The sequence below is a fragment of the Microcebus murinus genome, chromosome 16, assembly GCF_040939455.1.
Source record: "Microcebus murinus isolate Inina chromosome 16, M.murinus_Inina_mat1.0, whole genome shotgun sequence".
Classification (NCBI taxonomy): domain Eukaryota; kingdom Metazoa; phylum Chordata; class Mammalia; order Primates; family Cheirogaleidae; genus Microcebus; species Microcebus murinus.
The window spans coordinates 18,610,387-18,626,593 of record NC_134119.1 but is presented as its reverse complement, the minus strand read 5'-3'; the positions used below and the strand labels follow the sequence as shown (position 1 = coordinate 18,626,593).

Genomic DNA, 16,207 nt, shown 5'->3' with positions numbered 1-16,207 from the left:
AAAGAGGAAATGGGAGAAGGAAGAAGAAAAGGAGAAATAGAGGAAATATCTAATGTTCAGAATTTACTTAGTTTTATCTCAAAATCCTCATTCCAAAAATGGCTTTGTATGGGACAATAGAACTCAAACTGAATAATGGTGTCTTCAACTTGTCTTTCTAAGCAACATGAGGCATTCAGGCCAATAGTAATCAGTGCCCTCTCCTGCCTCTTCCTCTCTCTATTCCGTAAGTCTTAGAAGAAAATAAACCTACACAGGTTTACCTCCCAACTCCCAATGTAATAGCCATGGAAGAGAAATATCAGTGAAAAGCTTTTAAATAGTTCTGCTTTGATGACAATTGACAACAGTTAGGAGAAATGCAATACAAATTCTGAGCTTGAGACACAAATTGGGCCTGATGCAGTTGGTATTAAGGCCATCTTTTCACTTAGTCCAAGGACCTTGTCTTATTTCTCCGCACTCTCTGGCATGGAAAAAATGGGAGCCCTCATGTATGCAAATAATGGTTATGAGAAGCATTATCTTGTCCTCCTCTGAAAGCCACATCATTCTGGAGTACAACCAAACCCTGCCCAAGGGAGCTGAGAACCAGGAAATGAGGCTCTGGAAATAGAGATCATTTCTGACTTTTTGTTTTTGTTTGTTTGTTTTTGTCTATTGCTCAATAAATGGGCTTTCTTTTCTGTGTGCCTAATGTTAAAGAAGTCTTGATTCAGGAAAAACAGGAGGGTGGGCTTGGGAAGACTCAACAGACTGCAAATGATTGACACTCTCCAATAAACCATGTCACCACAGTGCCATTTGATGATAATAAGAAGACACAGACCTCTGATGATTGGTGCATTGAGAGAATAAGAGTTAATGAGTAAACCGGCCATGGTGGTTCAGGACTGGGACCCTGCAGTCACCATCTGCATAACAACACATGGTCAGTAACAAACCCAAGCCAGGCATGACTTTCCTACTACCCCAGGAAACATTAGTCCACCAAAATGCTTTGTGTCACTTTATAGGTGGTAAAACTGAGGCATAAAGTGTATAAATGGCTCCCCCAAAGTCATTTGATAAAGATAATGTAGTCGCTGTCTTACTGGAATTCTTGGTGGGTTAGTACCCCTCATTGTATCACAGGTTATAATGTTAGTTGGGTTTTGAATGTTGAATGTTGTTCGTTTGTTTGTTTGTTATTTTATTTTACCATTTTTAAATCATGGAATCGTTTTTAAATATCCAGTGTGGTGGCATTAAGTACACTCACATTGTTGTGCAACGATGCATCACAGTAACGTTTTCATCTGCCCCAATTGAAACTCTGTACACATTAAACAATAACTTCCCTTTCCCCCACCCCTCTAGTCCCTGGATGTTATTTTACGGCAAAATTAAATCGGGGCTTCTGAGCTTAGTTTACAGTCAAAAAAAGTAATTATGTGCAGGAGAGAGGGAGCAGAGGAAGAGGTCAATCAGAACTGACTGTACTTAGAAAACTGTGTGCATGTGTGTGTGTGTGTGTGTGTGTGTGTGTCTGTGTGTGTGTGTGTGTGTGTGTGTCTTTAAAAGACTCTCCACCTCCCAGCCCGCCTCCTCAACACTTTGCCACTGGGTTGTTCATCCCCCAGTTTCCTGAGTCCTCCGAAGGAGCCAGCATGAGCGATCTCCTTTGCAGTTTTAGAAGCAGGTTTGTTGCCATGGAGTTCACATTCTGAGTGGACTTGAGGACTATAAAGGTTAACAGTTTGTTTTTGGTTTCAAAGATCTGGCAAATAGATAGGCTGCTGCTCTTCTTCTGGAAAAGCCAGATTGGTAAGATTCCTTTAAGGGCTCAGCCCCAAAGTGTTTTATCCCATCCCCTCATACTCTTGAAAAACTAAAGCTTGCGGAGACCTCAGAAGGAAAACCTGCCCGGTTTCTATCACTGCACACCAATGGCTAATCCTGGAGGTGGTACAGTCTGCAATGGGAACCTTTACAAAAGCCAGAAGCAGAGCAATGGCTCTCGGAGTGGAAACTGCACAAAGAATGGAATAGTGAAAGAAGCCCAGGTAAGAGGCACTTCCCTCACCCTGCTCTGAATGACCAGAATGTTTCAATATTTCTCTGTTAAGCTGTTTGAGGCTGTTCTAACTTAATGTTCCTCTTAGGGGTGTTTTTATGTGTTTTGATTCTTCACTTCAGCTCCTATCAAATGCTTGGCTACCAAAAAGTTTAGATGTGGAGCAAAGAGAAAACTTTTTCTCTATGCAAAAGAGGACACACACAGATCCACATAGCATTAGACTCCCTAAAAGACAAACATACTTACTAGACTTTTGTTTTCTCACGAGCATTTTGGGGGGGCAGGATTGTGAAGGCTCCAACTCTTCAGCTAAATTTCAGTCCATCGGGAGAACTGCCACATTCCTTACGCTTCAGAGGAAAAAGAAGAAGTCAGAGTACATTTTGCTGAGATTATGCGGTGGAGTGGTGGAGATGGCATTCTTCCCAGGGACATGAGAAATGCCTCTCTGCTTGAAAGGCGAGTTGTTTTTGGTGTTCAGTGGAGCATTGTCATAGCTCACAATTTGACATGAGGCCAGAGTCCTTTGGAATTTGACATCACAGACATTCCTTTCCAAAAATTTTCAGAAAGCATGGTTTATTGTGACACACTGCACAGAGAAACCAAAACAACATCTTTTAAACAGACCTTTAAGTGTTTTCCCACTTGACAGTTTTTTTTTTTGCTCCTGCTGTGTCGGAATGTTTGAGGGATGTGCTGAGGAGGAGGAGGAGGAACTCAAGAAATGTTGTCAGCTTCTTCCAAGAGGGAGCCTGGGTCTGGGAGGTCCTATGCAGGCAGTTGCCCACTTCCCTCAGGATGCCCTGTCGCTCTGCTCTGAGCAGCAGGGTAAACTCACCTGCCTTGCAAACTCAAGTAGCCAAACAGGTAGCCTCCCTGTTGGGAAATGGTAAGCCACACAGGGAAGCTCGTGCAATCCTCCATCATTTGATCATCCTGGAGAGCTGGCACCTGCCCAGGGGAAAGGCGAGTTCTTCTCACATCACAGGACAGGTGGGGCTTGCCAAGCCTAGTCCCACACACAGTGACTTCAATGAATGGGCCCCACAGGGAGAGGCTGGAGGTGCTCTGGAGCCTGGGTTGTGTGTAAAAATTGATGGCCCCCGAATTGTATTCCTCTCTTCACAAAAGGCATTGCTCTAGCCTGGGGAGTATCAACCAGAAACCTTGGGCCTGCCTTCTCCTAACTACTTACCTGAAACCTGGAACCATGTGAAGAGAAAGTGTTCAACTCCTGTCATATGCATGAGGGAAACTGCAATAATGTCCACCACTTATTCATCACTAAATGTCTATTGAGACCACTGCCCAAGATGTTTCTTGCCCCTGAAATGCCTGTAAATCTCTGGCTACTCACCTACTCACCCTTGGGATCATTCTGTCCCTGAGGGTTCTCATTTGGGCAGAGATACCATCATAACTTTTCTTTCCTTTCTTTGTTTGATCCTGGTTTTATGATCACATTCTAGTGTTTGAGGTCAGAAACCTAGATACAACCACTCCCAAGTAAGGATGGGACCCAAGATCATAAAGGTTCATTACTGAGGGCTCTGACAAGACTGTTAATATCCTTGGACATTGAGACTTCCCTAAAAGCAGCTGAAAATATCAAGACTGCTGTTGCTTTTTCTGACATCTCTTTCTGAAGGGCCATCCAGAGCCTATTGGCTCAGACATATTTAGGTGTTACTAAGTTGAAATTGACTTCCACTGAGAGCATCAATTATGGCTTTAAAAATACTTTCCAAAAAGAATAAACCCTGCTGAGATCATAGTGGCATAGGGCAGACAAGGACTTATTTTCCCCTTGCATGTTGTGTTGAAGTTGTCTTTTTTCTCATGCTAAAAACATTCAGCCACTAGATTTGCTTCATTTTATACTGGACCCTTTAACAAACTTAAGTCTTGATCAAAAAAAAAAAAAAAAAAAAACTTTCCTGTTGATAAAAGCAATCTGTAAACACTTACAGATACCCTAGGCTGGTGGTCGTCCAAACATGTTCTGCCTGGCCTAAGGTCCTATGGTGCAGCCTCTGAAATCCTACCAGCTCCTCCAAAGGTCCCATCACTCTTTCTCTTCCTGCTTACTTGCAGCCACACAGAAACACAGTTATTTCTTTTATAAATTGGGGTGCCCCCTAAGATTCTGTTGACAAGGATTTCCCCAGCATAACAAACAATATGAAGATCACCGCTAGGCAGTTGCTGGGGAATCTTCCTTTTCTTTTGTTCCAGAGAAGGCTGGAACACCTAAATACTCTGTCCGGTGCTGGCATGCAGGTTTGCTTTCGCCGGCCGTCTCAATTTTGGCAAGGGGCCAGGACTTTTACATTCCAGAAACCTTCTATAGTTCCTTTCTGGAGGTCTTTTGGAGCTTGACCATATGGCCTGTTTTGTTTTTTGTTTTTTTCTCCTTTAAACCCCATATGCCCTGAGGATGTACTGAAACTGGTTTTCATCACAGATTAAGTCCATTTCTCTGTTTACTTCAAATATGTCGTCCTACCTTTTATTTCTAACAGAACACTCTTGTACTAGAAGATTCATTCTCCCTCCTCATGAGCATATCCACATTACAGAGCCCTTAATATCTTAATCCATAAATTTGATAGTTCTTATAATTGTCTATGGAATTAGTAATTTTCCTATTGAATAGGAACTTTCTATTGCTTAATTCCATACAATTAATTTGTAATGATTATCCACATAATTGCTTTTTAACTCCCAGTAATTATTTTTTACCTGGCCATAAATTTTTATTAGAAAAACCTGAACGTAGAGGGTAGCTCTTCTCTCTTCATTGCTTATAAAGCTGGGAGTAGTTTTGTTAAGAGAATGGGATCTGCATTTTATTCTATTAAACTGAAACTACAGGATAAAGAAACATTTGTAAGATTTCCCCTAATCCTTCTTTTGCTGGAAAACAAAAAATGTTCTGGAGTTAGAGTTACTCTAATTAAAGTTTATTGAGTTCTTGGCCTTAATTATGTAACATTACCAGGTAGAGGGTAGTGAGCCCTAAGAGGTTTTTTTTTTTTTCTTATCATTCTTTTACTCTTTCAACAATATTTATTAAGAATATTTATTATTCTTGGAACATGTAAAGATAAATAAAAAGTTGGTGATTCAGCTATTAAAAGAAAGCTTGTGTCAAAATCAAAACAATAATATTAAAGTTCAAGGCTAGTGCAAGAACAAGAGCTGTCAAAAACAGATATGATTGAGGACAAATGAGTGGTGTAGATATTATGTACCAGAAGTTAGAGAGAAGGAAAAAATAACATATATCATTGTTCTGCTATGTACCAGGATGGGCTAAGCACTTCATGTAAATGTCTCCTGTGTCTTCACAACAGCCCCATGAAGAGGTAGCATCATGCCCATTATACAGATGAGGAAACATCAGTCATTAAGGAACTTGTGCAGAATGATAATCAGCATGGCCAGGATTTGAACCCAAATCCATGTTGCCCCAAAGCCACTTCCTTTTCCACCAATTTCTAGGAAACCACAGGTTGATGTGGTCATTGACGGCCTCACAGGGCAGGGAAAACTCAAATTGAGTCTTGAGACATTGGAAATGGCAGAGAACATGGGGAGCTTATTTCTGGGGACCGAATGAAGCAACAAAGTGAGCGAAGCACTAGAGATAAATGTAGGAGTTGCTAGATAAAGAACATAAGAAATGGCATCAAGCATTGCAGGAAGGAGCAACAAAAAATGAAAAAGTACTGAGACACAACAGATTATAGGACTTTCAAGAAACTTCTCTCAATTCAGTAAGCCTCCATCATAAAGAGGGAGAGGAAGAGAGAGTGCTGTGGCCGAGATGTGCTCAGTAGATGCTAGATGAAGAGAAAGAACTAAACCTGATGATTATGACAATTCTTTCTAGTTCTAGAACCATTTAAGCTGAACTTCTGTCCTCCCCACCTGTCCATATCCTCTTGAGGTCAGCAATGTCCTGATACAACTACTCCTCTGTTATGGTATAAACTTCTTCTACAGAATGAGACCCATGATTGACAGTTTAATTGCACAGAGTGGCAGCTGCCTAACAGGCCATTGGAAATACCAGAGTTTGTGGGGCTCACTTAGGCTGTGCAATTGATTAAAATAGACGATCAATTTTCATACACCAATTATTGGGAGAATTCATAAACTAAAAGAGGTTTGGAGATCCCTTTCAGTTCCTCTGAATTTCCTATTCTTGTCTTCCTCAAACATCCTCTAACACCTTTTATTTCTTGGCTCCTGTTTCCCTAAAACAATTCCCAATATGCTAAGGCTTCTCTGTGATCTCCCTGAGAAGTCCTCGTTTTTTTACGGGCTCATCATTGTAAAGCATTCCTGTGTGTCAGGTCCTGCAGTTATTAAGATGAAACTATTCTCCCTCCATTTATAAATAGTTCTCAGTCTCAATGGGAAAGACAGACAAATAAACAAGTAATTATAGTATTTAATGGTAAATACTTTAATAAATGTTGCCCAAAACTCAATGGCTTAAAAGAACTACTGCATTGCTCATATTGCTGTGGGCCAGGAATTCAGGCAGGGTGTGGTGGGGATGCCTCTTCTCTGCTCCACATGGTGTTTCCCTGAGGATCCAAGATGCCTGGGCTCACGTGTCTGGGATCTCGGTGCTGGCTGTTACCCAGGGCACTTCATGTCTCTTCTTTGCAAGGCCACCGTCTGCATGTGGTCTCTCATTTCTCTGCAGAGTAGCCCAAGATTCTTTATAGGATAGATGTCTTTAAGAGAAGGAAAATGGAAACTTCAAGACCACTTGTGTCCTAGGCACACTTCTGCTAGCTTCTGTAGTCAAAGCCAGTCACAGGCCATCCCAGATGCAAGAGGAGTGGAAACAGATTCAGCTTCTTAATGAGAGGAGCTGCAAAGTCACACTGCAAAAGGTCGGGAGGGATTGGAGGGACTACTGCTATCATCTTTGGAAATGGTCCATCCCAATAGAGATATGTAGGCCTTGCATGGGAACACAGAGGAATGGGCATTTGGCCTACACTTGGAAAGCAAAGAAGTCACTCCAGAGAGAAGGATGTTTGACCCAAGTCTTAAAAGCAGAGTACCCAGGCATACAATCATGGCAAAGCCTTCTGGCAGAGAGAAAGACTATTAAAAAGATACAAAATATCAGAGCATTACATGTTTGGGCAGTGAAAAATGGGTTAATGGTACCAAGTTGAAGATGTTTAATGGAGAGACGCAGGTGGGGAAAGACTGTAAAATACCTTTGTCTTAGCTAATATTCCCCAAGAAACAGATCCAGAAATGAGGAGATGAGTGCAAGAAATTTCCAGGAAGCCCAGTGGAAAAATGATAAATTGAGGCACAGAAGGGAAAGAAGCTGGCAAACAGGCTTACCACCTGTTAACCAGGAATAGGTTACCACCGTCAGCAACTGGGGCTCAGACTTGTTGGGGACATCTGGGCAATGGTGTAGAACATGTCTCAAAGTTGTCCCAACTAAAGAACAAGAAGAAACTTGGGTAATATATAACCAACTCCTGTCCATGCTGGGTTGAGGGACACTCTCAGGGACATTAATCACACAGCACTTGTAGTCTTTCCACAAGTGGGGCTGAGCATACTCCTTAGAGAAAGCCCCCATCTGAGCTACAGGTGCTTGCAGTAAAATATCATCAGGATGAAAGAGGGTCAGGATGCACCACCAAGAGTGTCTTCTATGGCCAAATATATTTGTGAGTGATGGAAGTTTGAGAAGAGAATTGGCATGACCAGATGTGGCTTTCTCAGACTACATGAGTTTTATTTCTGGTGACTTTTAGAGCATGGTTTATGGATTAGTCCTGACTTGCTGGGCTAATCCTCATAGAAGATTATGCTATTAAGCAACATAAACAAAGCTTATCCACTATGCTTGGCAAAGGAAAAAAAGGGATATATCAACGCTGAATATTATTGCCATAATTTACTCCCTTTGCTTTCAAGCAAGATAAAAAAGCAGAAACCATGAAATATTTAGTGAATTTTAACTATATAAAAAATCTAAAACTTTCTATGGAAAAAGACACCATAAAGGGTAGTAAATAAAAATCGATTTCCAAATGTAATCGAAGTGAAAACCCCTTTACAATAGCACCAGAAACATCAAGGACCTGGAAATAGATTTAACCAAAGTGAAAATCAATTTGAAGAGAGTATTACAATGATACTGAGGTACATGAAAGAAAACTGGAATAAGTGAAAGGACATACAATACTCATGGATAGAAAGACTCAAGATGAAAAATATGTTAATTCTGCCTAAGTTAATGTGAGCCCAGTAAGAAAAACAACATATTTTTGAGTCATACAAATGACTATAAAGTTTCTATGTAAAATTAATAAGCAAGAATAAATGAAAAAATTGTGAAAAATAGTAATAATGAGGGGAGACTAGCACTACCAACTAGTAAATCATGTTACACAAGAATTAGAATGGTTTTATATTAGCACATGACTTTATAGATAAATGTTATATGTAATTATTAAAATCAATCCATAAAAGTACTAAAAGTATAGATTTTTAAATAATATTTACATGGGAAAAGTTTTCATAACTATGATATAACACCCAGGAGCCACAAAAGGAGAGATCAAGAATTTGACTACATAAAAATCAAACATTTCTTTCTGAATGGCTAAAACAGAACAAAAATAACACCATGAAATAATCAACAGTCAAATTACAGACCAGGAAAATGTTTATAATTCGTATCATAAGATGCAAATTTCTTACTATATAAAGAATTTTAGAAACCAATACAAGAAAAATCCAAAAACCAAAGAAAAAATAATGGGCAAAAGAGATGAAGGAAGTACAGATAAAAATACAGAAGGTAAGGAAAGGAAAGAGAAAGAAGGGAAGAGAAGTTAGGAAAGGGAAGGAAAGGAATATGCTAGAATCAGTTTCCAAAAGAAGGGAAAGAAAAGTCCATTCTTTCAGTTTGTGTCTATAAAGTACAAAATCAAGTTGAACATTGTTTTGAATAACCTAAGTATTCTGATCCATTCAATAATAGTGGTAAGGCTAATAAATACCATTGTTTGTAGCTGCTAAATGCTAGGTCTCTTTTATATAATTTGCCTCAGTCAATTCCCATAAAAATATTGCCAAATGGATATTATTAGCCATGTTTGTAAAGATGAGGAAACTGAGGCTCTGAGAACACAAGTAACTTCCCCAAGGTCAAACAGCTAGAATAAAATTATTAATAGGTCACGAACTCTAGACCATCCACCGTAAGCCAACTTCCTTTTACACCAACAACTGTCCAAGATCCCATGGCATTACCTATTTTCCATTAAAATAGGTCTGGAGAATCTTATTTTAACAATTGAACATAATACCAGTCGTTTAATGTATCAATAACTATTAAGGAAATAAGGGGGTTTATGCTTTCATTGTGACCACAAATAATCAAGAACATCATGCTACCTTTCCTAAAACATGTTAGCCTATAGGGGAAAAAATTGGGAAATAATCAAGAAAATAATAATTATAATGATCCTAACATATAGTGAGTTTTTTCAAAGTGCCAGGTATTGTTGAGTGCTTTACATTCATCCTTTCATAATATTCCTATGAGGTATTATTACTGGACCCATTTTAGAGGTAAGGAAACAGAATGCTGTAGTAACTTCATCAAGGTCACCAGATTAGAAGTGTCAAAACCAGGTTTGGAAACGAGGTTTGTCCAAACCTAGAACCTAAATTCTTATCCCTTAGGCTACACTGCCTCTTTAGATACAAACTATTGTTCAGAGTAAAATTCCTAACTCCCTCCAAAGAGAAGGGGCCAACTTAGCCTTAAAAGGCATTGTGAGTGAAAGGCATTTTGGATTTGTTTTGCTTGATTGCTTTTTTGTTTGTAATGAAAATTTTAGTTTATCTTCACATATGACACCAAACTGTCACATGTCAGAGCTTTCAATATGCAACATTGTCCATTCACAGACACACTGCATCAGTGAGCTTGCCACCCCCATGCTTCGCGTTAAACAATTCTGAGTTAAAGAAAATCAACCCCATGTGACCCTGAGCTCTAGGGATAATCTGGCTTTCAGAAGCTTTCTTCAAGGGGACATGGCCTCCTTGAATAGAAATTTCACTTAGCACAATATTTTCTGGTAATACTGATATCTTAGATATATCGCGGGGGCACGTGACAGGTATTTGTAAATTCTTTGGGACATTTCCCATTGAGAGGTAGAATCTAATTCTAATCCCCTCAAATCTGGCCTGGACCTCATGACTTACTTGGCCAAAAATGTGACAAAAGGAACAACCTGAAACTTCTGAGACCCCATTATAAGAAGCCTGTGGTTTAAACCCAGTCCTTCTAGGGCACCTACTCTTGCAACCTAGCTGCCATTCTTGGAGGAAGCTGAAGTAGCTCAAGAAGCAGCACAAGTGGAGAGAAACCAGATACCCTTGCTCTGTTCCTAGCTGAAATGCAGCACCAACTTGCAACCTGTGTGAGTGAGCTGTCTTGGAAGGGAATCCTACAGCTCCAGAGTCTATCTGCTCTAATTGACACTGCACAAAGCATAAACAAACTGTCCCTATTAGGCTCTGCCCAAATTCCGAGCAAACAAAGGATTGCTGTTTTAATTTTGGCAGTGGTTTATCAAACAGCAATAAAAAATTATCATGTGGATATTATATTTCCTTAAAATGCCTAGAAAAGTCATTCTGAAATCTCTCTTCAAAACCATTTTCAAAGCTTGCATTTACATTTTGAAAAAAGAGTTTGGGCCATTTATTTCATTTCCATCTTTGCCAAACATGCCTCTTGCTAAGCTGTAAACTTCCGTTTTGTTTTGTTTTGTTTGGCATAAGGACTGTATGCTTAAACTCTTAACCAGGGATGGGTACCTGGCAGGAAAATCCGAAGACAATGAACCCAAATATCACCAAAGCAAAAACACACCCACTTGAACATTGCCAAATCTGGAGTGTAATTATTCATCCTGAAGAGGCCTAGAATTTATTGCATTGTCTATGAAGAATAATGAGCTGGCTCAAGAAAGTATGTATGTTCAGGTGTTTCATTAATTAAAACAACACGTTTTTAAGTATACTTAATATGTGCCAATTATAAATTACTTTTATCTATTTGTTAAAGTTTCCTAAAAAAATTTCTGTTTGGAAACACTCTTAGAAGTAGAGTGAGGTTAACCTAACTACATGTGAGAAATCTACTACATTGATTTTGAAATATACCTATTCTGATCTTTTTACTAAATGTAGCTACCTTTGTCTCATTTGGCCTGAACTAATGGAGTTTCACCAGAATTCTAAAGTATACCAATCGATAGGTTTGTGTGAGAAAGATCTATTGCCACCATATTAGAAATAAAAACATTTGCCAGATAATTTGCAATTTAGATTAAATATTTGTAAAGAACATGAAGGAGCTCAGGAAATTTCCCCAAAATATGACTTATTGGCATTTTGCATTAAGGCCCTTAGAGATCAAAAAGCACTAGAAGGGGCTTTCCCTCTATCTGCATAAACCAGACTGACCCAATCAAAAGATCAAAGGGGGAATTGAGTTCCCTTCCTCTCCTGTCATCTCAACATATTGCAGGAAAAAAGACCAAGAATACAACCAGATCTAGCCCAAATTATTTTAAACACAGTACCTGTCTCTCAGGTTAATTTACAGGTCAATCTGTTCCCCCATCCACTTGTTCTTTCTAATACCATTTGTCAACCCTGAACAGAATTACTGGTACTCCTCATTCCCCCTCCCCTCCAGAAAGACGGGTATTAAAATATCTGAACTTCATTGGAATATTGGGTAATCACTCCGTGATTCTCCCCATGTGCATGGTTAATAAACCTTCATTTTACTAATCCTCCTTAATTGTGAGGTGATCTTTCAGCAAACTTTCAAGGGAAAGTGCAATTTTCACCTCAGAGAAATATTCAAAGTTACTGTCTACAATCTACTGTATCCATCATAGAGCCATCTGAATCCTGCTGTCCTCAAAAGTTTTGTCACATCGAAGACTGTTTGATTACAGCAGAGGTTGAGATTTCATATTCCAGAGGGGCCTGCGGGACCTTATGTGGGACAATAGGAAGTGTTGAGAACAGGTTTAACTGAACAATGCCCAGTGTTGCCATGGGAGAAAAGAGGCCCCATCCTGACAGATTTTCTGATTTTTTTTAAAGGCTGAAAATCTAAATCTAGGGTGGAAAAGAATGTCCTGATTTTTAAATATTGGCATCTAATTATAAAAAAATTCAAATCATGTGGATTAAAAAAAAAAACTGCTACTAGCCACCAATTTGCAACTTCTAAACTATAGGCAAACAGAGTGAGGGAAATAGAGTGAGAGGTTGTAAATAGAGTGCTTTTCTCACATATAATTAGGAAAAATGGCTCAGGGAGTTTGGCTTTCCTTACTTTAGATTTACTTTTTGTATTTTTAAAAGCAATACATACATAATGAATGAGATGTGCACCGTCTGGGGCATGGTCACACTTGAAGCTCTGACCTGAGGGGGAAGGGAGGCAAGGGCATTATACGTAACCTTAAAATTTGTACCCCCATAATATGCTGAACTAAAAATAAAAAACAATAGATGAGTCTTCCATCTCCACCTTCCTGAGTTGCTATATTAACACTTGATCCTGGAATGTGCAGGTTTGAGAACTTCTTATAACTACAGGGCTGAGGGGAAACTTGCCCTTTCCCCAAAAAGTTCACAGAAAGATCAACTCTCAATTAAGGCAGATTAATAAGAGAAGAGTTTATTTACCATGTGCATGGGGAGAATCATAGAGTGATTACTCAATACCCCAGTGGGATCCAGATATTTTTATATATACCTTTTAGAGGAGAAGGGGGAAATGAAAAGTACAGATAATTCTGTTTAGGGGCAATAAAGGGGGCTAGGGAGGATAAATAGATACTTGGAAGAATGAATGGATGGAGAGAAACAGATTGACCTGTAAATTAACCCGAGAGACAGGTATTACGTTTTAAATGATTTGGGACAGGTCTGGTTGAATTCTGCAATATATTGAGATAACAGGGAGAGGAAGGGAAGTCTGTTGTTCTTTCTGATCTTTTGATCAGTCAGTCCTGTTTATGCAGACAGAGGGAGAGCCCCTTCCAATGCCTTTTTATCTGGAAGGGTCTTTAATCCAAAATATTCTTTATACCAAGCGGTCATATTTTGAGTTGAAATTTTATGAGCTCCCTCATAACTAACTACATACTCTAGATTTCCTTGAATAAACTTAATTTCAAATATTAAGTCCCAAAGTGCTCATGGAAATATCATAGATGTGGCAATATTTATTGGACAAACCCCATCTCTCACACCTCATAGGAAGTAGCACACAAATCTTTTGTTAGATGATATATTTAATGATGATGATCGGTCACTATCATTGTTCTGTAGATCTGGTCTAACGTGGCCTTCAAAAGGTGTCCAAGAAAAAAGCTCCATGAAAACCTTGCTTATCTCTTAATTATTAATTATTCACGGCTGATCTTCCTCTGCCTTGTGCTTGTTAGTCTTTTGGAGGTCAAATATCCCATTGAGAAGCTGATAGATACTTTGCATTGAAAATTGAATATTTCCATAATCACACTTTTCCACATAGAAAGTATGTATTCCCTACTTCCTTATAAAGTTCACCTCTGAAACACATTTATTAATTGGGCTATATCTGTACTTACAGCCCAACTAGAAAAACCAGCAAATCAATTGTTTCGGAGAATAAAGGGTGAAAGATTTACAAACTGATCCACAAAAGAGAAAAAACCACACATGACCCACAGCAATTCAGGCAACAAGCCCCACGTGTATTGGACATTTATTTAAAAATTGTATTGAAATTTTGCATTCTACTCTATTACACATTCATATTTATTTTACTATAAAACTACTTTTGTATGCTCTCATAAAACTTTGAGTAAAACTCTACTCCATAGAAAGATATTGATGTGGTAGCTTTTCATACCCCTTGGGAATTCCCTGGGAAATGTGAACCCCTTAAGGAAGCATGATAGTAGAAAGACCACTAGCTTTGACATCAGATAGGAGTAGGTTTAGGTTCCAATGTTACCAAAAATTCAGTACTTGCCCCACAGCTGAACAAAGAATGAGGACAAGCAGTTTGAGGAAAAGGAAAAAGAAGTTTATTAATTTGCTGGCAAATGAGAAGGATGGCTACTCTAATCTAAAAATACCATTGCATTGCCTTTACGCAAAAATACAGAGCTTGTAAAGGGAGTTTTCAGTTTGGGGCTATTGCTGTTTAACTACAGCATTTCTGGTGAAGATAATCTCCTGACCTCTGCCTGGAAAGTTCCATTGAGTCATCTCCCGTGGTATAAAGAACATTCCCCTGCCCCTCTGATTACTGCTCTTGGACAGGAATGCAGGTTTTAATTCCCAAAATGAGTGGGGCAGGGGTTAAAGAGACCACTTGTAATATATCTTGCCCTTTTTTAGGCCCTTACTTCTGTTACATATTCTATTCCCCATTGTCAATTTTACCCTTTTATATCTAAGGGAGGAGGGGTGACATGGTCATGGAGTAATTTTCTGTTGAATTGGGGCGATGGTTTAGATAGAAGGTCTGCAATTATTTATGTCATTGTAAAGCTTTGACAGACTTATAAAAAATAAAGAATGTAACAGATTATCATGAGAAAAAGAGCATAAGCAACAACTATAATCATGAGGATTGACCAAGTGGAATGAAGGAGGATATCTGATAAGAGAGATTCTACCCCACTTGGTCTTTAAGGCGCCAGTAGGACTGTGTGTTCTTACTGTTGCCTGGCACACAATGTCTTATACAGGGCTGGGCAAGAAAGAAAGATGGGACCTCTGACTACGGAGCTATTAGGCATGCCCTGTAGGTGATCTGAGAGACTGGCTTTTACAAATTTAGAAATTATATATAGGAATGATTGTGCTAAACTAGGTTTAGGATGGCAAACCAGTGAGTCCGATCAGTAGGGGAAGCGATAGCCCAGGAAATCTTTATTAAGGAGTTGTCTCTCCATCCCTTCGAACAAATAACCAAAGGAAGGTTAGCAAAAAATGTCAACATTTTTCTTTTTTTAAACAGATACTTTAGATCACCTAAAGTCCGGTCCATCCACTGGGGACTTGGGTCCTTTTTTCATGGGGACACCTCTTTACTCTGGTATAACCTGAGGTTTTACTCTTGACAATTTTAACAAGGTATGAGTTGTTAGAGGCACTTTATAGGGTTTCTTTCATTTTCCTGTTTCTAACCAGGAAGGGACCTGAAAGAGGCAAACACATGTATAGTAGTTAGTATCTGATGTGTTGTTTTATTCTGGTTTTTTTGTTTGTTTGTTTTTGTTTTTGTTTTTTTACTTGTGGTATATTATCATATTTATCTTGAGGTACTAAAAAGGGTCTCCCATAGGCTATTTTTTTTTTTTTTTGAGACAGAGTCTCACTGTGTTGCCCAGGCTAGAGTGTGGTGGCATCACCCTAGTTCACAGCAACCTCAAACTCCTGGGCTCAAGCAATCCTCCTGCCTCAGCCTCCCGAGTAGCTGGGACTACAGGCATGCTCCACCATGCCCGGTTTCTATATATTTTTAATTTTCCAGCTAATTTCTTTCTATTTTCAATAGAGACGAGGTCCCGCTCTTCCTCAGGCTGGTCTCGAACTCCTGAGCTCAAACAATCCACCCACCTCAACCTCCCAGAGTACTAGGATTACAGGCGTGAGCCACCGCACCTGTAAACTATTTTATAAGGCCTTAATTTAAGCCTGTTTTTAGGGGCTACCCTTATCTGGAGGAGGGCAAGCAGCAACACCCTATCTCACTTTAGATGAGTTTTTTAGATTAATTTTGTTTACTTGTTGATAGTTACTTCCAATCTAAAGGAGGGTCTATTATCACTCTATATGGAGGAAGGGGGTCCATACCTCAGGATCAATTCCTTTAGGTGGATTCTGGTAACTTTAGACATTCTCTCTAACAAGATAAGTCCCTACCTAGACTGAAATGGCATCTATTAATACAAGCAAGTGTTTGAAGTTTCTACCTTTTTAAGGCATCTGACTGAAATCAACTTGCCAATCATTGACGGTAGTTCTTTTTTTCGT

General features: G+C 39.2%; 1 protein-coding gene across 1 annotated transcript in view; it reads left to right on the top strand.

Moving 5' to 3' along the window:
• Nucleotides 1–1,605: 1,605 nt before the first annotated feature.
• The window catches only part of SPTLC3 (serine palmitoyltransferase long chain base subunit 3), a 152,088-nt gene continuing 137,486 nt past the window's right edge, over nucleotides 1,606–16,207 (top strand). Inside the window, exon 1 of the mRNA XM_012780830.3 lies at nucleotides 1,606–2,045. Within this exon, the coding sequence (XP_012636284.2) occupies nucleotides 1,929–2,045 (117 nt within the window). The 5' untranslated portion in view covers nucleotides 1,606–1,928. The remainder of the gene's footprint in view (nucleotides 2,046–16,207) is intronic.